Here is a 27,779-nt window from a genome sequence, read left to right as displayed (position 1 = left end):
CTGCCCCTCGTTTTCCCTGGCTCTCCCAGTTGGAATTTGTCCTTCCCTTCATTCCCTTTGCTCCTTATTTTTCCTTGGCTCTCCCAGTTGGAATTTGTCCTTCCCACCCTCTGCCCCTCATTTTCCCTTGGCTTCCCGAGGGCAGCTGGAAGATTTTCCCGGCTCTCCCAGTTGGAATTTGTCCTTCCCCTCATTCCCTCCTCTCCTCGTTTTCCCTTGGCTTCCCGAGCTTTTCCCGGCTCTCCCAGTTGGAATTTGTCCTTCCCACCCTCTGCCCCTCATTTTTCCTCGGCTTTTTCCTTCCCTCATGGCTCCAAGCGAGCATCCAGGTGTGTCCAGCCAGTTCCCTTGGCACTGGCTCTCCGGGATTTTGGGAGGTGAACTCGTCTCCCGTCTCCATGTGGGCGCGTGGGCGCGATCACACCCGGCGAGGTGGGAAAAAGTGGCGGCTGCTTTTTCCAGGGCCGGCCAGATGGGATTTCTCCCTCAGGTTTGGGTTCTGACAAGTGACATGCAGGATTTATCCGGTGGCTTCGGCGCTTCCAGAGGGAAGGAGCCGCCTGGCAGGGCAGTGTCACCGGGAGATGCCAGCTGGGCCCCTCCGAGCTGCAGCCAGGAGCGGCTTGGGGCGAGCTGCGAGTCCCGGAGCTGCTCCGGAGTGGGAATTAGTGGGATGCGGGCATGGAGAAGGCGGCGTTCAGGGCTGGGAACGGGCAGGATCCCAGGATTTCACCCGGAGAATCCACGGCGAGCGGGCACGGTGCCCCTGAGCAAAGCCTGGCTCTGTGGGGTCCCGCCTGGGAAGTTCCCCATGGAACAGCGGGGGGGGGACGCGATTTTCCGCCGTTCCGCTGGAATTTGGGAGTGAAAGGCACGGCGGGGAGCCCGCTGCCTGCGGCTGAGCCCGGCCGGGTATCCTTGGGAATGCGGGGGGGGATGAGGCTGGAGAAGAATTCCCGCATCCCAGGGGACATCACGGGGAGGTTTGTCCCCTGCTGGGTGCTCACGGTCCCCTGCGGGTGGCCTTGGCGTCACCTGGCTTTTCCCAGAGGATTTGGTGGCCGCTCCATGAGCCCGGGGGCGAGGGGAGGGTGGGGAATTTTCGTCCCGGTCGCCGCCACCTTCCGCTGTTGTGTCGCTGTGAGAGGGACAAGGACACCCCGCGGTCCCCTCACTTCCACATTCCCGTCCTGGGATGGAGCCTGGCTCTGCCCCGCTCCCGGCATTCCCACAGCCCGCAGGCTTGGCCCAAAACAAGGCTGGAATTCTCTGGGAATTGGCTTGAAGTGGCCAGACCGGGCCAGGGTTGGACCCATCGGGGACACCGGTGTCCTCCGGTGTCACCCGCCTTGTCCCTGCTCCGGGGCGCGGGTTTCCGTGGAGAACTTGAGCACCTGGGCAGCTTTTTGGGTCTCAGGGTGGGTCCTGGAAGGCGCTTGGCCATCCCAAAATGAGCGGGCATGGAGGTGGCGGAGCCAGGGACGGGTGACAACGGCTCGGACGGTGCCTCCGAGCCACCTGGCGAGGCCGAACCTCCCCTCCCATGGCACCGCCAGGATCTTCCTGATTTTCCCACCTCAAACCAGCCCAGAACCCCCCGATTCCCCCGCACTCCTCCAGCCTGACTCGGGCAGGGCGCGCATCCCCAGGGCCGACTCCGCAGCACCACACGGGTTAAACCCCGCTGCTCAGCGGCTCCCCCCACTCTCCCCACCCCTCCTCCCACCTCCGGGAGCGCGGCAGGGAAGGGGTTAGCGCCGGGCAGGGCTCCGGGTGCCGGCGAGGCTCGCTGGGTGCCGGGCAGTGCGGCAGTGCAGCCTCCGGGAGGAAGCGGGAGCAGCATCCCGCTCTTCCGGCCGCGCTAATGGCCGGGCGCGGGGGAGCCTCATCGCTCCGAGGGGCTTCCACCCTCCCGGCTGCTTCTCTCCCCAAATGCACTCCCCGCTTCCCCTCCCTTCGCCCCTTTTTTGTGCCAGCGCTTTCTCGGCCGATTTTTCACGCTCCGCTGACTGCCGCCGCCGCTTCCCGCGACCCGCGCGGAGCTTTCGCTGCCTCATGAAGATTTATGGGACTGCAGTAATAAACTGTGTTTGAGAGGTTCCTTCGGATGATAAAAACCCCCGCCGAGCGGCTGGCAAAGCGGGGATCCCAGCCGGATCCTGCTCCCGCGGGGCAGCGCCTGCGGCAGCACCGGGGAGGTTTTTGGGGGGGATTTTCCCTGCCCTGACTCTCAGCAGCTCCCCGGGAGCTCCTTCGCCGTTCCCGAGGATTATCACCTTAAAAAAAAACCTCGGCTATCCCTGTTTTCCCGGGAAGGACACCATGGCCGTGCCCTGCTAGCAGCCCGGGGCTCCGGCCCCGGCACGGGTGTCACCTCTGCTGGCAGGTGGCGACGATGGGTGGATGAATCGGCAAAGAGAACCGCGTTCCCTCAACCTCCCGCTGCTCGGAGAGGGGCTGGCCAGGATCTACCGCGGCATTCTGGCCGTCGTGGGAGCCCTGCGCCCGGCCAAGGAGCCGCCCGCAGCCCCCGCGGAGCGGAGCGCTGCCCCCTCCATCCCCCCGGAGCCGCTGCCCGGCCGCCGTGGGAGCCGCGCTGCGCCCGCGGGTAAGCCGGGGGACCGTCCCCGTGTGGGGACACGGCCCCGAGGGGTGTCCCGGGGGGCTGGGCTGGGCTGGGCAGCTCGGGCAGGCTCCGGCCAGCGGCTCTGCCACCCCAGTGACCTACTTGGAAGCAGCCTCGGGAAGCACTTTCCAGGGATCTGCTTGTGGCCGTGTGGGTACGGCTGGAGGAGGAGAAAAAGAAAAACAAACAAAACTTTGTGGGGGATTTGAGGTGGAATTATCCCCGGGAGGGAAGGATTAACACCCTTTAACACCCTTTAAAACCCTTTAACACCCTTTCCTGCAGTCCCTGGCAGGGTTTTCGGGTCCCTTTTCCCGAAGGAACCCCCACACTGCAGCTGTCGCTTGTTTCCTTGCGGGACCAGCCCTGCCCGCTGCGGGTGACATCTCTGGAGCGCAGGGGTGGCTGACATGAGGCCGGCGCACGTGGCTGGGGTGGCTTTTCCTCCCTCTCGCCTCGCAGGGGATTCACGGATCACAAAATTTGTGATTTTACGGGGTCGGGGCCGCCTCATCCTCGCTGGCTCCGGATGGCGGGGATGGAGCCGGCAGCGGTTGCGGCGCAGCCGGGGGTGGGGAGAGCTCCTGGGGGGGATCCAGCTCCTCCCTGACCCTGTTCGCATCATCCCTTTGAGCGGGCGAGCCGAGGAGCTGGCGCGTTCCGCTCCCGGAGCGTGTAATTAGCGAGCGGGAAGCTGCATGCTGATCACGGAGCGGGAGAGGCGGGGAAGGAGCTGGAAACGCGGCCCCAGCCCCGGGATGCTGCAGCGGGGCTGGAGCAGGCACGGGGAGGTGGTGGCGGGGAGCGAATCCCCCTCTCTCACCCCAAAATCGCCGTCCCTGCAGCTTCCTCTGGCTCCAGAGGGGAGAGGAGCTGCAGCTCCTTCCTGCCAGCCCCGGCTCTGCTGCAGCTGCGGCTGGCAGGGAGCGCCTTCATCCCTGGCCCCCGACAATTCCCTTGGGATGAGGGAAATCTGGGAGTTCCGTGGCGCTCAGGACCCGGCATCAACCAGGGACTGTTTTGGTGGGCTCGGAGTTGGGTTTGGTGGCCCCGGCTCCGATCCCCGAGCCCAAAGCAGCATCCTGGCAGCTCCCGGGGGTGCTCCAGAGCTTTTCCAGTGGGCTCCAGGGCTGGGGATGGGTGTTGGGTGCAGTTCCTGCCCAAATTTGGGCTCACGGACGCGGTGCTGCGGCGGGGGGCCGAGGCAGGGAAGGAGTTTTCCACCTGGGATCGGCACTTCCCGGTGAGGAAGGTGGGGAGAGGAGAGAGGGGCAGCTCCTGGCTGTCCCGGCGGGTCAGGACAAACTGCTCCACCGGGATTTCCCATCCCAGCTGGAATTCGGCAGCCGCTGGGACCTCGGGGTGATGCTCTCGTGGTGTCCCCTCTGCCATCAGGGGCCCCTCGGGCACCTCCCCCGGGGGAATTTGGGGTGTTGGAGGTGCCACAGTGATCTCCTCGGTGCCACCATGAGCTCCCTGGTGCCACCATGACCTCTGTGATGCCACCGTGACCTCTGTGGTGCCACCATGATCTTGGTGCCACCATGACCTCCCCAGTGCCACCATGATCTCAGTGCCACTGTGACCTCCCTGGTGCCACCATGAGCTCCCCAGTGCCACCGTGACCTCCCCGGTGCCACCATGAGCTCCTCGGTGCCACCATGAGCTCCCCAGTGCCACCATGATCTCAGTGCCACCGTGACTTCCCTGGTGCCAGTGTGACCTCTCCGGTGCCACCATGAGCTCCTCGGTGCCACCATGAGCTCCTCGGTGCCACTGTGATCTCCTTGGTGCCACCGTGACCTCCCCAGTGCCACCATGAGCTCCCTGGTGCCACCATGATCTCAGTGCCACCGTGACCTCCCCAGTGCCACCATGAGCTCCCTGGTGCCACCATGAGCTCCCTGGTGCCACCATGATCTCAGTGCCACCGTGACCTCCCCGGTGCCACCAAGAGCTCCTTGGTGCCACCGTGACCTCCCCAGTGCCACCGTGACCTCTCTGGTGCCACCGTGACCTCCCCAGTGCCACCATGACCTCTCCGGGACCCAACAGAGCGAGGCAGGGATGGGATCCTCAGCACTTCCCACATCCCACCTCCGTATTCTGGGAAAAAGCGGGTGACAACCCGGCCAAGGTCACATTTGGTGCCGGAGCTGTGGGGGACGGGAGCTGCACCGGTGGTTTTTTGGAGGAGGGAAGGCTTTGGGATGTCCCCGTGGCATTCATGGAGCACGTGATGTCCCCGCTGGGCTCGTGGGAGAGCCGCCTGTGCGACCTTGAGAGGAGGAATCGCGTCCGTGGCCCCGGCTGATAGCGCTTTATATCGGTTTGATATCAAACTGACCTGCTGGGCTGATAAATAACTGAGGGATAAAGGGGAAAAAAACCCACAAAAACCTCGTGATTTGTTTAACGGGGAGAGGGGAAAAGCAGGAGATGAATTATGGATCAAGGTTAAAAGGGGAGCAGGAGGGGGAGGTGGTGAAGCCCCGCGGAACGAGCTGCGAAATTCATCCCTGGTAGTGGCAACGCCAGGCTGGCACCAGCCCAGCGCCCGGGGGACCCCCCAAAGCGGCTTTTTTGGGGGACATTCACGCTTTTTGGGGTTCTGGAGCTGCCCCGCTGCGGGGTGGGCTCGTGGTGCGGGCAGCGAGGCGGTGCCAGGCGCTGGCAGCGTGCGGGGACTTCCAGGCATCCATCGCCGCTCGCGGCTTCCCTGGAAGTCAAATCCCGGCGTGCGCCGAATGAATTATGAGCCAAAGGACGAGTGTCCCTGCCGCCTCTCTGAGCCTGGGACCCTCGGTCTGTCCCCTGGGACCCTCGGTCTGTCCCCTGGGACCCTCGGTCTGTCCCCTGGGACCCTCTGTCTGTCCCCCTGCCCCCTCCCCTGCCTGCCCGGCCTGGGCTGAGCCCCGGGAAGGGCTGGGATGGGGCAGAGCATCCCCGAAATCCCGGGTTTGGTGCTCCCGGGACTCGGATAGGGCAGAACATCCCGGAAATACCGAGTTTGGTGCTCCCAGGGCTCGGCTGAGCTCCGGGAAGGGCTGGGATGGGGCAGAGCATCCCAGAAATCCCGGGTTTTGTGCCCTCGGACACCGGGAAGGGGCTGGGATGCGGCAGAACATCCCGGAAATACCGAGTTTGGTGCTCCCGGGGCTGGAATGGGGCAGAACATCCCAGAGATCCCGGGTTTGGTGCCCGCGGGCCGGGCTGGCCCCTGGGAGCAGAGGCTGCAGGATGGGTGCTGAGCCCCTCGCTGGGGTCTCTGGGGGTGCTGAACCCCTCGCTGGGGTCTCTGGGGGTGCTGAGCCCCTCGCTGGGGTCTCTGGGGGTGCTGAGCCCCTCGCTGGGGTCTCTGGGGGTGCTGAGCCCCTCGCTGGGGTCTCTGGGGGTGCTGAGCCCCTCGCTGGGGTCTCTGGGGGTGCTGAGCCCCTCGCTGGGGTCTCTGACAGGACATTTGGGGTCTGACCCTCTCCCCCCTCCCCCAGCACATTGCCCGCACACACGACCCTTCCCCACCCTGCCTGATTTCATTTTCTTTTCGCTCTGTCCTGTGTCCGTGTCACTCCCGTGTCCCCCCGTGTCCCCCCGTGTCCCCCCCGTGTCCCCCCGTGTCCCCGGTGTGTCCGGAGCCGTGTCCCTGCCCCGTGTCTGTGCTGTTTTCAGTCACCCAGCGCTGTTTTGTTCCCGTTTCGTTCCGATCATGGCGGGGTTTGGTGGGGTCACAGCCCCTGCGCCCCCTCCCCTCGAGGCTCCGCTGTCCCCTCCTCTCCTGCCGCGTGTCCGGGAGCGGCGACAGCGCTGCCACCACGGGGGGACGAACCCAGCACCGACCCCCTGCCCCGGGCACCCCACTGAGGGGTGATCCCACTGCGGGAATCCCTCTGAGGGGTGATCCCACTGCGGGAATCCCTCTGAGGGGTGATCCCACTGCGGGAATCCCTCTGAGGGGTGATCCCACTGCGGGAATCCCTCTGAGGGGTGATCCCACTGCGGGCACCCGCGTCCCCCCACCTCTGCCCCACGGCTGGGGACCATCCCTGGCTCTGCCCCATACCTGGGGCCCGTCCCCCCCTCTGCCCCACGGCTGGGGGACCCTCCCTCGACCCCGCTGTGCTCTCCTGGTGCCCGGGGAGATCCCGACGGGACGAGTCACCCGTCCCTGCCCCATAACTGGGGACCATCCCCCTCCTCTGCCCTATGGCTGGGGGCCACCCTCCGTCTCCCTGCCCCATAGCTGGGGACCATCCCCCGGCTCTGCCCCATGCCTGGGGCCCGTCCCCGCTCTGCCCCACGGCCGGGGGACCCTCCCGTGACCCCGCTGTGCTCTCCCGCTGCCCGCGCAGATCCCGACAGGACGAGCTCGCACATGATCTCCGCCGACGATGCCGAGTACCCGCGGGAGTACCGCACCCTGGGCAACGGCACCCGCCGCTTCTCCAACGTGGGGCTGGTGCACACCTCGGAGCGCCGGCACACCGTGATCGCCGCGCAGAGCCTGGAGGCGCTCACCGGCCTCCAGAAGAGCGAGATGGAGCGCAAGAGGGACGCCTTCATGGACCACCTGAAGAGCAAATACCCGCAGCACGCCCTGGCGCTGCGCGGGCAGCAGGAGCGCCTGCGGGACCAGGTAGGGAGCGAATTCCCGGGATTGCGGGGGGATACGGAGAGGTTCTGGATGCGCGGAGGGTGAGGATGGATGGAGGATGATCTGGATGGAGGTGGAGAGGAGGGAGGGGGGTGGTGGATGGGCGCTAAGTGCCGGGGAAGCGTCCTCCGGGGGTGAGGGATGGAATATTCCAGAGGTGAGGAAGGGAATGTTCCAGATGTGAGGAATGGAATGTTCCAGATGTGAGGAAGGGAATGTTCCAGAGGTGAGGAATGGAATATTCCGGGGGTGAGGAATGGAATATTCCAGAGGTGAGGAAGGGAATATTCCAGATGTGAGGAAGGGAATATTCCAGGTGTGAGGAAGGGAATATTCCAGAGGTGAGGAAGAGAATTCTCCAGGTGTGAGGAATGGAATATTCCAGAGGCGAGGAAGAGAATTCTCCAGGTGTGAGGAATGGAATATTCCAGATGTGAGGAAGGGAATATTCCAGATGTGAGGAAGGGAATATTCCAGGGGTGAGGAATGGAATATTCCAGGTGTGAGGAAGGGAATGATCCAGGTGTGAGGAAGAAAACCCTCCAGGTGTGGCAGAGAGCCCTGGGTGTGGGGAAGAGCATCCTCCAGGTGTGAGGAACAGAACGCCCCAGGTGTGACAAGGAAAACCTTCCAGGTGTGGGAGGAGCCCCCACAGGGGAGCCCCCCACCCCTGCCCAGGACCGGGGGTCTCCCAGGTGGATTCCCCCTGCCCCATGGATGGATTCCCCCTGCCCCATGGATGGATTCCCCCTGCCCCATGGATGGATTCCATCCCGCTGGCCGGGACAGGAGTGGGATGTTTGTCCCTGCAGAGGTGGGGGGTGTGACAGCCCTCACAGAGGGGTGACCCCAGCCCGGGGGTGACCCCAAATCCAGGTCCTGGCAGGTTTGGGGTGGGTCGCCCCAAGCAGGGGGGTCGGTCCTTTGGCTGTGTCCCCAAGGACCTGCGGGTCCTCAGGGCAGGTGACACCTCTGGTGACACCTCTGGTGACACACCTGGTGACACCTGGTGACACCTCTGGTGGCCTTTGCAGAGCCCCGGGGATGGAATGTTCCAGAAGGGGGTTCCCACCCTTGTTTTGGGGTGTTCTGAGGACCCCAAATCCCCTTGAGGTCTGTGTTGTGTCCACCACGATGTCCTTCAATCGTGTGTCCACTGTCCAAGGGGCAGGTGACACCTCTGGTGACCTCTCTGGTGACACCTTTGGTGACACCTGGTGACACCTGCAGAGCCCCGGGGATGGAATGTTCCAGAAGGGGGTTCCCACCCCTATTTCGGGGTGCCCAAATCCCCAGCTCCCCCTGGCCAGGGGAACCTGGAGCATTCAGGAAACCTCAGATCAATCCCCAAAAATCCCCAGGGGACAAAGGTGACAATCCCCACAAGTGGCGTGGTGGAAGGAAATCCAGCTTTTCCAGGAAAACCGCCGGCATCGGAGCTGCTGCCCCCCTAAACACCCCCTGAAACCCCAAATTTTGGCCAGGGGACAATAATTGAATATTTTTTTCCACCACAATTTAGATTTGGAGATGCAACAGGGGCACTTCCAGGCACGGAGTGCTGCTTCCCGGGAAATAAATAGGATTTTTCCCCTAATATCACAGGGATTTAAAGAATTTTTTTTTTTTTTTAAAATAAGCAGCAGCTCTAAAAAAAAAAAAAGAAGAAGAAATAAAATCCATCTTGGGTTGGCTCAGGTCTGATAAGCTGCTGAGGAGTTTTATAGGTGAAGGAAAGATGATTCCCAAATCTGGATTTGGGAATTATCTCCTTTATTCCCGAATCAGTGGGAATGTTGTGGGTGTCTGGGTGCTCCAGCCAAACCCAGCCGGGATTTTTGGGCTTTGTTGCAGCTCACTCCCCACCAAAACACCCCAAAATCCTACAAAATCCTATTTTTTCCCCCCCCTTTTTCCCTCCCTTTCTTTTCCTTCATTTCCCCCGCAGGCAGTAAATAAAAACAGGGATCCAGAAATCCTGGAAAGCTCAGGTGCCAACCTTTAAATGACATTGGGATCCAGCTCTGCCTGGAATGTTTGAAACTCACTTTGCTATTCCAGAGGAATAAGGAAAAGGGATTTGAGAATTCCCAGGCTTTGCTGTTTTATCTGGGTTTTTTAAAAAAAAAAAAAAACACAAAAAAACCAACAAATATTGGAGGGAGTTTGGAACTTCAGAGATGAAAAGGAACATTCCATGAAAGTCAATTTTCCAGCCTGGCAAAAAATCCCGTGGATTTGAGCTCAGGAATGGGAAAGGGAGAGAAATGTTAATTTTAATTATGGGCAGAGCAGGAGGAAATAAAATATCCAGGGAAAAACTGTGGCAAATCTGCCGGGATAATTTAAAATCCAGGTGGGAGAAGGCATTAAATGGGAATTTAAAGGGTAAGGAGAGGAATGGGAATGGGAATGGGAATGGGAATGGGAATGGGAATGGGAATGGGAATGGGAATGGGAATGGGACTGGGAATGGGAATGGGAATGGGACTGGGAATGGGGATGGGAACAGGAATGGGAATGGGAATGGGATGAGAGCCCACTGGAAATGTTTGCTGTAGGATTTGGGGGTAAATCCTACCCTGGGAAGGGAAAATCCAGCAGGAGAGGGGTGGGAGGAGGTGATTTTTAAGCCACTTCCCAACCCGAATTGTTCCGTAACTCCGTGGCCAATGCTCTGGGAATGGGATTCGGATGGAGCCGCTCAACACCACCTGGTGCCGAGGGCATGGAAAGCTGGGAACTGCTGGAAAAATCGGGAATAGCTGGCAAAATCAGGGGAATTTAGGGAAATAATTCTGCGGTTTAAGGAGTCGCTCCATTCCCCATCCCCGGTTCCAACATCCCGTCGATTCCGGATGCGCTTTTCCACTCGGGCCGGGAAAGTGTGGATTGATGCAGATGGATCATAAATCCCAGGAAAAAAGGGATCCATTTCCCACCCTGAACCAGGGAAAAGCTGCCTTGTGGTTTAACCCCTTCCTCTCCCGGCCTTTCCTGGCAGGGTTGAGCCCCAGGGCACAGCCGGAGCTGAGGATCCCAAAAAAATGAAGTGTCCAAAATCTTGGATTTCAGCCTGTCCTGCTCTGAGACAGGGAAACAGCAACAAAAATTCCGGGAAAAAGCTGGAGCGGAGCATTCCGTGCCTGACAGCAGCAGATTTGCAGCTGCCTGGAATAAATCTGGCTCGGGAATAAATCAATGGAAGCTGGGAGAGGGCTTCCGGAGCCACGGGGGGAACGGGGGGAGGAGGGACAGGCAGGGATGGAGGCAGGGATGAGGGTTGGGATGAAGGAAGAGATGAGGATTGGGATGAAGGCTGGGATAAAGTTTGGGATGAAAGTTGGGATGAGGGTCGGGATGAAGAATGGAATGAAGATTGGGATGGAGGTTGGGATGAGGGTTGGGATGAGGGTTGGGATGAAGGTGGGATGAAGGAAGGGATGAGGGTTGGGATGAGGGTTGGGATGAAGGAAGGGATGAAGGTTGGGATGAAAGTTGGGATGAGGGTCGGGATGAAGAATGGGATAAAGTTTGGGATGAAGGCTGGGATGAAGGCAGGGATGAAGGCTGGGACGAAGGTTGAGATAAAATTTGGGATGAAGGAAGGGATGAAGTTTGGGATGAAGTTTGGGATGAAGGCAGGGATGCAGGCTGGGATGAAGGTTGAGATAAAGTTTGGGATGAAGGAAGGGATGAAGTTTGTGATGAAGGCTGGGATGAAGGATGGGATGAAGGATGGGATGCAGGCTGGGATGAAGGTTGAGATAAAGTTTGGGATGAAGGAAGGGATGAAGTTTGTGATGAAGGCAGGGATGAAGGCTGGGATGAAGGATGGGATGAAGGATGGGATGCAGGCTGGGATGAAGCTGGAGATGCTGCCAGTGATGAATTTCAGGGTTCAGGCAGGAGGTGCCAGCAGGCCAGGGAGGTGCTGCTTTGCTGAGCCACTCCCGTGCCTCAGTTTCCCCAGAGCAAGAGAGGCTGGGCTGTGTCCCCAAGCTGTGCCCAGCTCTGCTGTCGGGGGGGGGGGGGGGCAGGGGGCTAAAATTTAGGGTGGGGTTGTGCGGAAGGGGCACAGCTGCTGGGGGGCTGTTCCCGGGAATCCTTTGTCCTTCCTGATGGCACCGTCGGCTCGGGGCTGTGAGGGCCATGCAGGGGACACGGGTGGCACCAGGGGACACGGGTGGCACTGGACATGGGTGGCACCTGGGTCCCACAGACAGAGCCAGGGCACAGGGGGAGCCCGCAGCTCCGTGCTGGGGGTGGCTGGTGGAGGCGTGTGAATCCAGGGGTGAATCCAGGGGTGAATCCAGGGGTGAATCCAGGGGTGAATCCAGGGGTGAATCCAGGGGTGAATCCAGGTGTGTGGGAATCCCTGTGTACATCCGTGTGCACATCCCTGCGTGTATCCATGTGCGTTTCCATGAGTGTATTCCTGTGTTATCCACGTCCATATCCCTGCATTCCCATGCCCATATCCATGTCCATTTCCATGTCCATATCCCATGTCCATATCCCTGTCCATATCCATGTCCATATGCCATGTCCATATCCCTGTCCATATCCATGTCCATATGCCTGTATTCTCATGTCCATTCCCATGTCCATTCCCATGTCCATATCCATGGCCATATCCCTGTCCATATCCCTGTATTCCCATGTCCATATCCATGTCCATATCCATGTCCATATCCCTGTATTCCCATGTCCATATCCATGTCCATATCCATGTCCATATCCCTGTATTCCCATGTCCATATCCATGTCCATATCCATATCCATATCCCTGTATTCCCATGTCCATTCCCATGTCCATATCCATGTCCATATCCCTGCATTCCCATGTCCATATCCATGTCCATATCCATGTCCATATCCCTGTATTTCCCTGTATTCCCATGTCCATATCCATGTTTTTTCCCCGTTATTCCCTCACGTGCTCTCCGCCCCCCGCAGGCTCCGCCCCCCGCGCACTCAGCGCCCCCTGCCGGCTGTGCCGAGGGGGGGCGGGGCCTTGGTTGCCATGGTGACGGCGCCGCGGGCGGGGCGGGGCGGGCCCGGCGGCGGGAGAGGGCGGCTCTGATCCGAGCGGGGCCGAGCGGGGCCGAGCGGGGCCGAGCGGGGCCGAGCGGGGCCGAGCGGGGCCGAGCCGAGCCGAGCGGAGCCGAGCGGGGCCGAGCCGAGCCGAGCGGGGCCGAGCGGCGCTGCGGATCCCGACCCGCAGCGCTCACCTGCCGCAGGTACCGGGCGGGAACGCGCGGGATGGAACGGGATGGAACGGGAATGAGCGGGATGGAACGGGAATGAGAGGGATGGAGCGGGGCGCATCCCTCCGGCTGCTTAAGGAGCCGGTGTCCGCCACCCGCTGCTGCAGTTCTCCCGCCAACAACCCCTGCCCTGGTGTCGCTCCTACCCACCCCCATATCCCCCTCCCCAAAATTCCCACCCCGAGGTCCCGGTTGCCCTCTCCCATCCCCGTCGGCAGCCGGGGGTGTCTTTACCCTGGCCCCAGACGGGGGCAGTCCCTCCAGCTTCCCCTTTCCTTTAGCCCCCCCTCCTTTTCCCCAGCCCCCCCCTCTTTCCTCCAGCCCCCCTTTCCCTTCAGCCTCCCCCTCTTCCCCTCCCCCGGGGGTCCCCCCCGTCCCCAGTGTGGCGGTGGGGAGGGGGTGGCACTCTGTGGGTGCCGCTGTCCCTGCGCTGCCCTCTGGTGCAGCAGCCGGGGGGGGCTCACCTTGTCCCCTCCGGCTGCACAGGGGGGTCGTGCAAAGCCCTGGCGGTGCCCGTGCCACCCCCCCTGCGCAGCCCCCGCTGTCCCCAGGGCAGTTCCGCGTTGTCACCCCGGCAGGCTACACCGATTCCCTCTGCCCCCCTCGGGCAGCGGAGCGGGGCAGGGGGTGGCCTGGACACGCCGCGTCCCTGCGCCCTGGGGGCGCTTTTGTCGCCTCCAGCTCACCTGGCCCAGCGTCCTTCCCGCGGGGACCCCCAAACCGGACCCCTGACCTCACCCCCAAACCCCCCGGGAGAGGTGGCACACGGCCTTGCCGTGAGCTTGGCACGCTCGGGGTGCCCGCTGGGGCAGGTTTGGGGGTACCTGGGCGCTCCGTGGGGACGGTGAGCGCTGGCTGGTGGCTGCAGCGCAGTGGCTTTGGGGACGCGGGGTCCCCTGGGGCTCTTCCCGCGGTGTCATCTTGGTCTCCAGAGGTGGAGAGTGACGGGAGGCGCTGGGAAGCGCTGAAATGGTGGAGCGGAGCGCGCGTGGCCGCCGGGAGTAACACGAGCGTTGTGTGCGTGTCCCTGGGACTGCAGCCGGAGCCGGCCTTATCGATTCCCACATTTTTCCCCACCGCCAGCCATTCCCGGCTCGTTCCAGCAGCCCTGGCTGGGAATGCGGGCTCTGGAGTCAGGCGGAACTCCGTGGGTCACGCCACTTCTTGTTTGGGTTTTTTTTACGAAGAGGGTCTTGAAGTCGGCAAGAAGTGGGTAAAAACCAGGCTGGGGACAGCGATGACAGCCCCGGGGAGGGTAGGGATGAGTTCACGGCAGCCCGGCAGGGAGATGCCCGGGAGGTGGCCAGCAGGGATTGGAGGTGGGATGCTCCCCTTGGCACCCTCGGGCTGCCGGCGCTCCCCCTTCCTCCCCCTGGAAGAGCTGTGCGCATTCCTGCTCTCCCCGGCACACACGGGCAAGGTGAACGCGTCCCTCCCTCCCTCCCTCTCTCCATCCATCCATCCATCCATCCATCCATCCATCCATCCATCCATCCCCCCCTGCCTGGAAGTTTCCCGCTGTTCCTAACCCAAATCCCGCTCCTTCTCCCCGTGACCTCCGGGGTCGTGCCCAGCCGCTCCCCGCTGTGGTTTTTAGGGGAGGGGTCTCCAAAGCCCTGCAGCAGCCGGAGCGGCGGCTCCGCCAGCCCCGGCTCAGGAGGGGACACAGGAAGGGCAGGGCGGGCTCCAGCAGCGGCTGCGTGCCGGGGTCTTCCTCACCCCCAGCTTGGCCGGGAAAGGGGGTGCGCAGCCCCCCTGCGCCGGCTGCGACCCCCCGAGGGGACCCCGCGGAGGCTCCAGCCCTTGTCCTTGGCGTTTCTCAAGGATTTATCCGTCTCTGCTGGCTTTTGGGGGTGGCGGGTGGATGGCGGGGGGGTCGCCCCGGGGGTCGGGCGCGGTGCCGGCCGGGGCTGTGCCCGGCGGGGAGCGGAGCGCCGCTGGCCGCCGGCTTTACCTTGCACGTCCCCATTGTGTTTGGTCCACCTACGCCGTGCCGTTGCCATGGCCACCGTGCCATCTGATCTGCCCAACTCCTGCCAGCTTCCCCTGCCCTGCCCTGCCCCAAAACCTCCGGCCCGGCGGCGGGGTGGTGGCCGAGGGACACCTTGACCCTCCCCGTGCGGGGCTCCGGGGCGCTCCCGCATGAGGGAGCGATGGCTCAGAGACCCCCCCTGCTCCCCTCATGAGCAGGCTGAGGGTGTGCCGAGCACGAAATGCGGTCCCCGGCGCACCTGGGGGGCGGGAGGGGGGCCCGACCTTGGCCGGGGCTGCTGCAGGAGGGAGATTTTGGAGCCCCAGCATGGCTGCTCCTCGGCAGAGCACGTCCTGATGCATTGCTCCGAGCAGGCGCTGCAGATTCGCCTCGCACCGGGAGAGGAGGAGGCTGGAGCCGGGGCCAGGCGTGCAAAGCCACCCGTGGCCAGCGGGGTCGGGGCTCTGGTGTCACCTGCGCTGTCCCCAGGGGCCGCGGGGGAGGTCGGGGCTGTAATTAGCGCTGATGGGCTTGGAGAAGAGGGGGCGCGGGGGTAGGTGGAGGGGCCTGGAGGGGAAATTTGGAGCGGCGAGGTTGTGCTGGGGGGGGTCTGCGGGGGAGGCCTGACGTTGAGTCGCCGTGACAGGCGGCTGTGGCATCTCTGATGTCACCTCGATGGCCATCAGAGCCCTCCTTGGGTGGAGGGGCGGCACAGCCCAAGGCTCTGCCTGAAAGAGGAGCAGCAAAACCTCGCGGTGGGCTCTGGGTGACACACCGAGGAGCCCAGGTGTGACGGGAAATAGCCCCAGCCCTCCCGCGTGCCATCCTGTCCCCGCTGTCCCCTCCCCTGGCCACGTTTGAGAGGCGCCTGCGACAACTGCGAGACCTCAGGTGACAAAACCTGCAGGCGCCGGCGTCGCTCTCCGCTCTGTCTGCTCACTGTTTGCATCCTTCTCCCCGTCTTGTCACGTTGCTATTCCCACTTTAACTCGCTTTCCCTGGCGCTGAAAAGCGTTAAAAGCGGAAAAAAAACCCACCCAAAACAAACCAAAACAAAAAAACTTTAATAAGGAGAAACAGATTAAATTCACTTGGCTGTTATTTTTCAAGGAGGTTTTTGTTTGTCAAGACGCGGTGCCCGAGGGTGGGGGACTCGATCGGGAGCTGGAACTCCTGGAAATGAGTTAATTAAAAAGCCGATGAAGCTGCCTCCGTCCTCCCTTGGAGCGCAGCGTGCCGGGGTGGCGGCTGCTGCTGCTGCCCGTTCGGCAGGGACACGGTCGTGCCTCGTTAATCACCAACAAATTTGGGATTTAATTGCCAGCCAGGGGAAGTCCCCCCCTCTCGGTCTCGGACTCCCTTGGATTTCATTTCATTTCCCTCCCTCTGCTCCTGGGACAACCGCAGAGACCGTTTAATTTATTATTTTTTTAATTTTTATTTTTATTTTGTATTTTTATTTTGTATTTTTATCTTGTATTTTTATTTTTATTTTTATAATTTATTTTTATTTTTATAATTTATTTTTATTTTTATTTTTTATTTTTATTTTTTATTTTTATTTTTATTTTTTATTTTTTATTTTTTTATTTTTATTTTTATTTTTATTTTTATTTTTATTTTTATTTTATTTTTATTTTTATTTTTATTTTTATTTTTATTTTTATTTCTTATTTCTTATTTTTATTTCTTATTTTTATTTCTTATTTTTATTTTTTAATTATTTTTATTTTTAATTTATTTTTTTATTTTTATTTTTTATTTCCACCTCCCCATTAAACTTAACTCCCAAAATATTCCTGATGACATCACTCCAGCCTTGTGTCCTTCCCTCCCAGCGGCTTCAGGGCAGCATCTCCCCGCCCTCCCTGCTTCTCCTGCCCCTCATCCCCGCGCTTTGGGGACCCCCAGCCCCTCGTTATCCCCTGCTTTGGCAGCAGCACGGACATGACTCTCATTGTAATTATAAATCGCAGCCTCTGTAATTCCCCGCACCTTGCGCAGGGTTCCTGCTGCAAGGAGCCGCCTGCTTTATGGCTCGGAACGCGGCTGTCGCTTCCAATCCTCTCCCGGCCCATTATCTCCCTTTGATGCTTCTGAAGAGCCAGCGAAATGTTAATTCCGCCTCGGCCCCTCTCCTTTCCCTTCCCCTCTGGAGAAATCCAACCTGGAAGGGGCTGGCAGGGACCTGGGCACCGAGCTGGGGCTGTCCCCGCTCTGTCCCCTGGCTTTGGGGGATGTGGCTGTGCCCTTCTGGGCATCACAAAAACACATCCTCCGCTTTTTTGGGGATCTTTGGGATGGGTGAAGGAGGCTCGGGGCGGGCTGGGCAAGGCGCCGGGGGACAGATGGAGCCCAGCGAGGGCCGCTTGGCGCTGGCAAACAGCAGCAGATTGTCAGCCCTGGATGCTCCGGGCTCCCGGCAGGGGACAGGCAGCGCGTCCCTGTCCCCAGGGCAAGGTTGGACCCGCCGAGCTGGGATAGGGATGGGCTCTGTTCCACCCCGTGCCCCAAATCGCTGCCAGAAGGTTCTGGATTCTCTCCCGCGGCACTCGGGGGCCGTGGTGTGAGGTGGGGCCGTGATTTATGGGCTCGGTGATAAGCTCGTCCAGTCATCCCGAAATAATAAATAAAAATCCACGCCCGGTGCTGGCACCAGATGGGATCAGCAATATCAGGGCACAGGAAAATCACTGAGGCTCCTCAGCGGCCAGATGAAGAGTGGGGAGGGAAAAAGGGAAAAGTTGGGGAAGGGAAAAGTCGGGAGCGTCTTTTCCTGCCCGAAAAGGGGGATGGGGCCTTTGGGGGCTGCTCCTGGAATTTGGAATCCCATGGAAGGAGGGTCTCAGTAGTTAAATGGGAGGAAGGAATGAGGGAATTGAGGAATTAGGAGGATCTGAGTGTCCCCTGGGTGTGACATCGGCACCTCCAGGCCTCGGGGAGCGGGCAGGGGGTGAGCTGGGGGGGACCAGCTGCTGCTGGAAGGGAAGGGCCTGGGGATTGGGTCCTGTCCAGTCCAAATCAGCTGGAAAGCAAAACCCTGCCCATTTAAAACGGGATTTGTCGAGGTTTCCTGGCGCAGACTTCCCCGGGAGCGGGAGCAGTGACAGAGCTGCTGTCCCCGCAGATCCCGGCGACATTCCCGGCTCCGGGCAGGGCTGGCACATCCCGGGGCTCGGGCGAGTTCCAGCCGAGCCCCGGGAGCTGCTGGAGCCTCTGCCGGGGCTGGAGCCTTGGGATGGACACGGGGCACTGCTGGAATTGGGGTTTGTCCCCTTGCAGGGCTGGGGGGGACTGGTGCTGCTGCTTTGTGCCCAGTGTCACTTGCCCCGAGCCCAGAATCACTGGCTCTGAGCCCAGAGTCACTTGCCCTGCATCCAGAATCACTGGCCCTGCGTCCAGAATCACTGGCCCTGTGTCCAGAATCACTGGCCCTGAGCTCAGAGTCACTGGCCCTGTGTCCAGAGTCACTTGCCCACCTCCAGAATCATCCATTCCCTTTCCCTGGATCCCATTCCCTCTCCCTGGATCCCATTCCTAATCCCTGGATCCCTTATCCCTGGATCCATTCCCTGTCCCTGGATCCATTCCCTATCCCTTGATCCCACTCCCTATCCCTGGATTCCCTCTCCCTGCATCCCTTCTCCCTGGATCCCATTCCCTATCCCTGGATCCATTCCTTATCCCTGGATTCCCATTCCCTGGCTCCCGTTCCCTCCCGCTGCGGTTCGGATGTCCCTGGGAGCAGTCCGGCCTGGCGGGATCCCACTGGAACAAAACCCAACCTCAAGATCCCTTCCCAACCCCAATTCCAAAATTCCCCAATCCCGCGGCTGCCTGGGCCCCGTCCCGAGCATCCTCAGGGAATTCCAGGCTCCCACGGGGGGAAACCCTCTGGAAAATGAACATTTTTGTGACCTCCAGCAGTGCCGGTGAGCCCTTTTCCATCCTTTTTCACCCCGATTTCCTTCCATCCTCACCCTCTGCTTCCTCCCCAAAACTCCTCTGGGAGCCGGAGCAGGTTTAAATCCCAACCCAGCGGTTCCCAAAGGGAAAACAAAAATCAAACCCAGAATCTTAATGGTATTTTTTTTTGTTGTTTGTGTGTGTGTGTGTGTTCTCTTCTGTTGTTCTATCTTTCCTTTCCGTTGTTAGCAACCCAACTACTGGAGCTTTAAGGTCAGTATTTCGGATTTTTCCTGCTTTCTCTTTGAAATGCATGTGCTCGGCCGCCGTGCCTCTGGAATTTGGGGTGTGGGAGCTCGGGGTGGGATTTTTTGGATGAGGATTCCCCAGCTGAGGTGGTTTTGGTCTCGGCTCAGGTGAAGCTGAAGGCGGTGAGAGGGACTTTTTTGGGTTTGGGGTGAGTTGTTCCGCCAGGATCTGCTCACCCCACAGCCAAATCCTGCTGCTCTGGAGTTATTCCTCACAGCAGAGAGCAGAATTTTGGGAAAAGGGTGGGAAAAGGCCGGTTCTGGATGGGGTTGGAAGTGGGAGCTCCACCCTGGTGGCCGCTGCCAGGCAGGGATTGCTCTGCTTTCCATCCTCCTCCTCCTCCTGGAGCTGATCCCGTCCCTTTTCCCTGCCGGCCTCTGGGATCTGCCGCTGCTCCCATCGCTCGGTGTCTCCTCTCCCAGCGCCTTTTCCCTTTCCTCATCCCCCTCATTCCCAAAAAAATCCCAGGTGATGGGGCAGGAGAGGAGTTCGGGAGTCTCGGGATGGGAGAGGCGGCGCCAGCCCCGCCCGGGATGGATGGGAGGGGAGGAGGAACGGGATTTTCAGCCGTGCTTTTGGGAGATTTGTACATCAGAGGGAAGAGAAACGGGATTCCCAAACTGGGATTTGGTGTTGTGAGGTTTCTGTGCCAAAGGAAAGAGGATCGGGATTCCCGAGCTGGAATTTGATGTTGGAAATTTTTAGATCAGAGGGAAGAGAAACGAAATTTCCAAGCTGGAATTTGGTGTTGTGAGGTTTCTGTGCCAAAGGAAAGAGGAACGGGATTTCCAAGCTGGAATTTAGTGCTGGAAATTTTTAGATCAGAAGGAAGAGGAGCGAGATTCCCAAGCTGGAATTTGGTGTTGTGAGATTTCTGGGCCACAGGGATGAGGATCGGAATCCCCGAGCTGGAATTTGATGCTGGAGATTTTTAGATCAGAGGGAAGAGGAGCCAAATTCCTAAACTGGAATTTGGTGTTGGGAGTTTTCTGTGCCAGAGGAAAGAGGAATGGAATTTCCAAGCTGGAATTTGATGCTGGAAAATTTTAGATCAAAGGGAAGAGGGTCGGGATTTCCAAGCTGGAATTTGGAGTTGGGAGATTTTTAGATCAAAGGGAAGAGGGTCGGGATTTCCAAGCTGGAATTTGCTGCTGAGGGATCTCCAGACCAGAAAACAAAGCTGTTTGTCCATCTGGATGAGCCCAGCAGGGAAAGGGGGGGAATCTCACCCCTGCCCACATCCCGCAGCGCTCGGAAATCCCGGAGAAATCCTTAGAAATCCTTTTTTGTCCCCAAATCCACCTGTCCCAGCCAGGGGACACTGCCCGGAGCCTCCTGGGGCTGTCCCCTCCTGCCAGCACCTCGGGAACAGCCGGGCCTTGGTGCGGCAGCTGGAAGTCCCCGTGTCCCTTCTCCTCCTCCTCCTCCTCCTCCTCCTCCTCCTCCTCCTCCTCCTCCTCCTCCTCCTCCTCCTCCTCGCCAGGGACGCCCTGGCAGCGTTTCAAGGTCGCCGGCGATGCCGGGTGACCTTGGCGCGGTGTCCCCGCTGAGTTCGTGGAAAAAAAAACCCTCCAAAAAAACCCAAAAAAAAAAAAAAAAAAAAAAAAAAAAAAAAAAAAAAGCAGGGAATCTCCCGGGATATTCGCGTTTGTCCCGAGTTTTCATTCCCGGAGTGTTTGAGGTGGGAAACGGGAAACAGGGATGGGCTTTAGGACATTCCTGGAGCTGTGAGGGGAAGGAAGGCACAAAATCCTCACTTTTTAAATCTTTTTCCCGTTTTTTGTGACTAAGAAATGAAGCAGGGCTGGACTTTAGGACATTCCTGGCTCTGCCAAGGGAGGGGAGGCACAAAATCCTCACTTTTTAAATTTTTTTCCCGATTTTTTGTGACTAAGGAATAAAACAGGGCTGGGCTTCAGGAATCCCCTGGCCCCACAGGGTTCCACAGGGATGATTTTCCTCTAATCCCATATTTTTTTCCCACCCAACCTTTGCAGGAGGAGCCTCTTCCCGGCTCTCCCCGCTGTGGGATAAATCCCAGCCCTGCCCCCGCTGCCAAGTGGGGCGTGAGGCACAGGGGGCTGGCGAGCAGCTGCTGGTGGCATCCCCGAGGCCACCGCCACCACCTGTGTCCCCCGAGGGGCTCCTGCAGCCCCAGGCGGGGCCTTCAGCTGCCCCAAAATTCAACTTTCAGGGCTCTTTGGGGTCCCTGGCTGTGCCTGATGCTGGGGGGAGGGGGCCGAGGTGGGGCTGCCCCATCCCCCCATAAAGAGGAGGGGGCTGCAGGTGGGGGATGGGATGGGGGAAGGGCTGTGCTGGATTCTCGGGACACTCAGGGATGGAATTGTGGCTGCTGCTCCCGTCCTGCTGTCCCCAGCTGCTTGGGGACAGGTGGTGGCTGCCACTGGGGGCTCCTCAGGTGTGGGATTTGGGGAAGGGGGTCCCCGCGTTGCTGAGTTTGTCACGGAACTCAGGGTGTTGGTGGCACTGCTGTCACTGCAGAGGGGCTCCAGGGTGTCACCCTGTCCCCAGGCTGATCTCGGGGTGCTGGTCCATGTCACTGTTGGGGGCTCCAGGTTGTCACCGTGTCCCCAGACCCATCTCAGTGGTCCTGGTGGCACTGCTGTCACTGCAGGGGGGGGCTCCAGGGTGTCACCCTGTCCCCAGGCTGATCTTGGGGTGCTGGTCCATGTCACTGTTGGGGGCTCCAGGTTGTCACCGTGTCCCCAGACCCATCTCAGTGGTGCTGGTGGCACTGCTGTCACACCAGAGGTGGCTCCAGGGTGTCACCGTGTCCCCAGGCCGTTCATCCCCACGTCCCCCCGGTTCCTTGGAGCAGTCCCTGCCCCTCCCCATCCTCCTGCCCCAGCACATCCCAATCCAAATCCCAATCCCACATCCCTGGGATTTCCGCCGCGGTTTCCAGATCCAGCCGGCCCCGCTGTCCCTTCCCCCGGGGCCATCGATCGCCCCCTCCGTGTCCCTGTCACGCTGCTGCCCCCAGGCGCATTCCCGAGTCCCTTATCCAGGACATCCCAGTCCTCCCACCACTTTTCCATCCCCTCAATCCCCGCTCCCACCTTCCCTGCCCGAAAATCCCGGGCGGGGCCATCCCAGAGGCTCGCGGGTTTTTTTTGGGATGTCCTGATCCAAGGAGGGAGGGGAGGGGAGAAATCCCCTGGGGAATTTCTGTGGAGAGGGCCGGGGGCTCCCGCTGCGCTGATGCGAGGGGTGGGCCGGCTCCCGGTGGGATGCGGGAGGAACGGGAAGATCCAAAGGCTCGGGAGAGCTCCTTTGGAGCCGGGACTTTAAAGGAACATCAAAAGCAGCCAAGGAAAAGATACAGAAAGGGAAAAAAAACCGGCTGGGATGCGGGCGGGGGAGCGGCGGGGGACACAAAGGACGCGTTTGTCTCCAGAACAAGTGTCTGGAGCGGCTTCACCCACAGCGGGCTGGAGCTGGGGATCGGGATCGGGGCTGCGGCTTCCCGGGAGCTCCGGCTCTCCTTGCGGGAAGCCATTTCCACCTCGGCGGCGCTCGCCCAGCCGGAATGAGAGGCAGGCCGCGGTGTTTACTCGCAGGAGATGAGCAAATTGCAGGCAGCGAGTGCTCAGCTCCTGAAATCCCGCTGCTCCCGCTCCAGCCTCTCCCCCTCCATCCTCGCCCTCCCGCCCGCCTCGGCTCCGCCGCGCTTCCAGAGGTGACCCGGCTGGTTTGTTCCCGGTGGGAAGGGGGATTTGGGGTGGGTGAAGAGCGGGGAGAGGCTGCTCCAACCGCCTCGCTGTGGTTTGGGGGTCGGCGCTTGGGTGGTTTCCCGGCCTCTCCGGGAGGTGCTGCCCGCTGTCACCCGTCGGTCCGGGTCAATGTTTACGATCGCGGAAAGGCGCGATGGTTTTGGTTGGAAAAGTGATTAAAAAGTCTCCTCATCCCAATCTCCTGCCACTGGACGGGGGTGGCGCCCACCCCATCAAGGCGCTGGGAATGGGAGAGGCATCCTCAGCGCGGGAATGGGGAAACTGAGGCACGGCGGGGAGAGACGGGATTGGATTTTCCAGTGGGGATGCAGCAGCACAACCTGCTGCAGTGCCGGGGCTGGAATCGCACATCTGGGGCTCTTTCCCTCCGCCTCTTCCTGCTGAAGCTGCTTTGGGGGATTTTTTTACACTTCAAACCTTTCGGGTTTTTTTTTTCCTCCAGAGATGTGCCCACGGGCATTCCCTGTCCCCAGCTGGGCCAGCAAATCCCGAGAGTTGAGCCGTGTCACCTGCCACCTCCGTGTCCCTGTCACTGTCCCCTAGGGTCCCCTCCTGGGTGCCAGGGCTTGTCCCTTGTCCCCCATTCCTTGTCCCCTGTCCCCTGTCCCCTGTCCCCTGTCCCCTGTCCCTGTCCCTTGTCCCCTATCCCCTGTCCCCATCCTTTGTCCCCTCTCCCTTGTCCCCTTGTTGTCCCTTGTCCCCTGTCCCTTGTCCCCTGTACCCTGTCCCTTGTCCCTTGTCTCCTGTCCCTTGTCCCCTTGTTGTCCCCTGTCCCCTGTCCCTTGTCTCCTGTCCCCTGTCCCCTGTCCCCTGTCCCTTGCCTCCTGTCCCTTGTCCCCTTGTTGTCCCCTTGTCCCGTGTCCCTCTGTCTCCTGTCCCTTATCCCTTGTCCCCCTGTTGTCCCCCTGTCCCCTCCCTGCTGCTTCCTCGCACTTGGCCTTGCTCCCATCCATCAGCGATCCCAAAGGATGCCGTAATTGGGTTATTTTGGGGAGATTCTGTCACCCGAGGCAGAGCAGGGACCGAGAGCGGCCCAGCCCCGGCCGAGGTGGCGGGGATGGAACCAGGAGTGTCAGCCTCACCCCAAAAAACATCTCCTGCCCCTTATCCCACCCTAATCCCTGTCCTGGGGCGGGCTCAGCCCCTCAGCAGGATCCCCAGGGTCTCATGTGGGATTCATTCCCGGCTGGACATTCCCGTTGGAGACACAGGGAAAGGAAATCCAGGGATAAAAACCCATCTGAATTTATTGAGAGGTGAATAATTAATGCCGGGAGAGGAGTGGGGTGAGGAGAGGACACCACGTGTCCCCTCACTGGGGCTCTTCCCAATCCCAAATCCCATCCCGACCCCATCAGGACCTTCTCCTGCCCCTCTGAGATCAGCGACGCCTCCCCACCCGCGTTTTTTTGGGGAGAAAACGAGCATTTTTAGGGCTGAACGCAGCTCCCTCAACCCGGCTCGGACATCCCTGGGATCTCCCTTCTCCCGGGAATATCCCGGCCCCATCCCGATCCCTGTGAGGGGCGGAACGGGGAAGCTGCGGGGCGAGCAGCAGCCTCAATATTCATGAGGCTGCAGAGGATCCAGGCTTTTAAATATTCATCAGGCACTCGCAGCAGGAAAATCGGGGAGAGGGGGACGAGCAGCCCCCCGAGTCCCCTCTGCGGGGACAGAGGGGTGGCTTTGGCTTGGGGACATCCTCGTGCTGTCACCTGCGGAGCTGGGATCGGGGTGAGGGTGTGGGAATCACCCGGGCTCACATCTGGCTGCCGCGCACATCTGGGAGGGGCCGGCCCCTTCCTTTAGTCGAGGGGTCCGGTTTAAAGAAAACCTAATCCGATTTGAACGCTAATCCTGTTAACATTGAGATCGGGATTAATTCCGGGTTAATCGGGATAATCCTGACAAAATGTTGGGCATTAGACGTTGGATGAATTATTGCTGCCGGCGGCGGGAACGCTTTTAATTTGGTGGCGAGACGGGGACAGGGGGAGAGGGGAGGAGGCTGGGAAGGCGGCGATGGAGAGGCCACAACCCTTTGGATGCGGGAGATTCCTGGAAAAAACCCTTTGGATGGTGCTCAGAGCACCCTGGACCTCTCGTTTCTTCCATTTTTTGCCCAAATTGCCTCGGGTTTTTCCTCCTTTTCTTCCCAGCTGGGCATCTCCCGGCTGCTCCATCCCCAGGGGCAGGAGCTGGGATGGTGGAATTCCTTCCTGCATGGAATTCATCCGCTCCTGGCTGGTGGAGCTGAGGGAAAACAGGGAGCAGAGGGGTTCGGTTTCACCGGGATCCAGCCGGGATCAGATGTCCGAGCAGGGCAGCACCAGAGCCGGGAGTGTCTGGCACTGGGACGGGCTGGGATGCAGCTGGAGCCCGGGGGAGGATACTCAGGCTCGGGAGGCAGTGCCTGGGTACCGGGAATGCTGAATTCCAGTCGGGAATGCTGGTTTTGGGTCAGGAACTCTGCTCTTTGGCTGAGGATGCCCCGTTGCGGTCCAGGATCCTTTCCAGGGAGGAATTTGCATCCTGCAGGGAGCAAGGGGGTGTCTGGAGGCTGCTGGAATGTCCCGTTCCCTGCTCCCATTCCCATTCCCTGATGCCATTCCCATTCCCCGCTCCCGTTCCCCGCTCCTGTTCCCCGCTCCCGTTCCCCGCTCCCGTTCCCCTTCCCTTCCCTTCCCTTCCCTTCCCTTCCCTTCCCTTCCCTTCCCTTCCCTTCCCTTCCCTTCCCTTCCCTTCCCTTCCCTTCCCTTCCCTTCCCTTCCCTTCCCTTCCCTTCCCTTCCCTTCCCTTCCCTTCCCTTCCCTTCCCTTCCCTTCCCTTCCCCTCCCTTCCCTTCCCTTCCCTTCCCTTCCCTTCCCTTCCCTTCCCTTCCCTTCCCTTCCCTTCCCTTCCCTTGGAATACCAGAGATAATTTAAATTTTTTAGTATTTTTAGTTCACTTGTTTCTTTTTTCACCACTTTTTTGGTGGGTCAGGGGACAGGGATGGAGAGAGGCGGGACCCCACACGGGGGATCCCGTTATCCTGCGATCCCACGGCTCTTCCCAGAGCCTCTCCAAGGAATTCCGTGCCAGGGGGTGCCACAGGGAGCTGCAAAGCTGATCCAGAATTGGGAGCATCCACCCGGGAACCATTCCCAAACCTCCTTCTCTGCTCCCAGCCCATTCCTGGAGCAGCTCCAGATCCCACAGATCCCACAGATCCCACAGATCCCATCCCACAGATCCCATCACATCCCATTCCATGGTCTTATCCCATGGATTCCATGGATCCCATGGATCTCATTCCATCCCATCCCACCCCATCCCATCCCAATCCATGGATCTCATCCCGTCCTATGGATCTCATCCCACCCCACCCCACAAATCCAATCCATGGATCCCATCCCATCCCACCCCACAGATCCCACCCCATCCCAGGGATCCCATCCCATCCCATCCCATCCCATCCCACCCCATCCCACCCCATCCCATGGATCCAATCCCACAGATCCCATCCCGTCCTATGGATCCCATCCCATCCCACCCCACCCCACAGATCCCACCCCATCCCAGGGATCCCACCCCACCCCACAGACCCCACCCCACGGATCCCACCCCATCCGAGGCCCCGGCAGCAGATGGGATCCGCGGGGGGCGCTGGGATTAAGCCATGAGAGGGGGATTAGCAGGGATTAATCCCGATCCGTGTCCAGCCAGGGGCCGGAGCGGGGCTTTGTGCTCTCGGTAAATAACGGGGGACGCCGCTCCAGCTCCAGCTCCAGCTCCAGCTCCAGCTCCAGCTCCAGCTCCAGCTCCAGCTCCAGCTCCAGCTGCAGCTCCAGCTCCAGCTCCAGCTGCAGCTCCAGCTGTTTTTCCAAGGATTCCGGGGCCCCCTCGCCCTCATCCCCATCGTGCGGACAGGCAGGAGCTGCCAGGAGCTGCCAGGACCTGTCAGGCTCCGCCAGGGCCATGCCCGGCCGCGCTCCGGAGCACCCCGGGTGCCCATGGGGAAGGATTTTGGGGAGTCTGGGGGCTCCCAGCCCCCAACCCGGAGCTGCCCAGCCCAGCCCGGGAGGCTCCTCCCGGTGACGGTGACAGGAGGGGTGGCTGTCGGGGACAGGAGCCGCTGGTGGCACGGGGACAGCGAGGCTTCGTCCATCCCAGGTCGGTTTTTGGGGTTTGTTTCGGGGGGTTTTGGGGTCCGAGGGGACGAGGAGCTCGGGATTGGGGTGGGAATTTGAGCTCTGTGTGTCCCGGGATTGTCCCCGAGTGGGTGGCAGAGAGGAAAGGAGTTTCTCCTGCTGCTGTCCTCGTCACCAGGAATATTCTGGAAGGTGTGGGATGGACGGAGGGGTCGGGCAGGACGCGTTTTTTCCTTGGGATGGGCCCGGCACGGCCCTCGGAGCCTGCGGGGCTGGGACAAACCCGGTGTCCCCTCCCCGAGGGTCCCCGGCAGACACAGGGGGTGGAAATCTTCAGCTCCGGGAGTTGTTGGCAGCAGCTGCTCCATCCAGGGGCAAAATTCCTTCCCCACGCATTTTTCCATTTTCTTTTCCCTCCTCTCTGCTTTGAAGTGACCCGTGGGACATCCAGGGCTGCTCCTGTCACCTCTGTCCCCCTCCCGACCCCTCTCCCTCTCCCCCTCCCCATCCAAGCAGCTTTTCCCGATCCAGAGGGATGATCCCACTCCTCCTTTCACTTTTTTTTTTTTTTTTTTGGGTTTTTTGGGTTTTTTTTTTGGCTTCCCAAAAAATCTGCTGCGTCCTTGGATCCTTCCCTGCTCCCCTCCGAGCATTCCACCCTCCCAGCTGGGGAGGGGAATTCGGGAGAGGGGTGTGGAGGATGAGGATGAGGATGGAGAGGCAGGAATAAGGAGGAATCCTTATCTCTCTCCCGGCAGAGATAATGGAGCTGCTTCCATTTCCAGCGGAGGGATCCTCGGGGCTTTTTTAGGAGCTCAAAGAATCCCTTAATTGTGTTTTTTTTTAGCCCTGGGGAGACAAAAGACCCAAAAAAAACCAACCTTCGACAAAAAACCCCCGAGTCTCCCTCTATTCCCCATCCCACCGCTTCTAAATAAAGCTCCAGGGGAGAGGGGAAAGGGATGGGGATGCTCCTGTCCCTGCTGGAGTTGGAGATTCTTCCCGTTTTTCCCATTCCTGGAGCTGCTGCCTCCTCCAGAGGGGCCGGGAATTCTCCTGAATCCACCTGAGTCTGGGATTCTTCCTCCAGAGGGGCTGGGGATGATCCCAAATCCACCTGAGTCGGGGATTCTTCCTCCAGAGGGGCTGGGGATGCTCG

The 27,779-nt window shown here is 60.1% G+C and overlaps 1 protein-coding gene across 5 annotated transcripts in view; it reads left to right on the top strand.

The window, feature by feature from the left end:
* SRCIN1 (SRC kinase signaling inhibitor 1) overlaps positions 1–27,779 on the top strand; it is a 58,796-nt gene that overhangs the window by 3,379 nt on the left and 27,638 nt on the right. For 4 of the 5 annotated variants that reach the window (XM_088068036.1, XM_005531502.2, XM_088068033.1 and 1 more), the window contains exons 1-3: positions 1,839–2,608; positions 6,976–7,259; positions 18,675–18,698. In XM_088068036.1, the coding sequence (XP_087924162.1) occupies positions 2,404–2,608; positions 6,976–7,259; positions 18,675–18,698 (513 nt within the window). In that variant the 5' untranslated portion in view covers positions 1,839–2,403. Of the gene's footprint in view, positions 1–1,838; positions 2,609–6,975; positions 7,260–18,674; positions 18,699–27,779 lie in introns of those variants that run through there. The other variant, XM_088068034.1, reaches the window with a different exon arrangement.

This window comes from Pseudopodoces humilis, chromosome 29 (assembly GCF_049639895.1).
Source record: "Pseudopodoces humilis isolate 2021_Gansu_Grassland_sample_001 chromosome 29, ASM4963989v1, whole genome shotgun sequence".
NCBI classification, from domain to species: Eukaryota; Metazoa; Chordata; class Aves; order Passeriformes; family Paridae; genus Pseudopodoces; species Pseudopodoces humilis.
The sequence above is the reverse complement of the archived record's forward strand: the minus strand, read 5'-3'. Positions and strand labels throughout refer to the sequence as shown.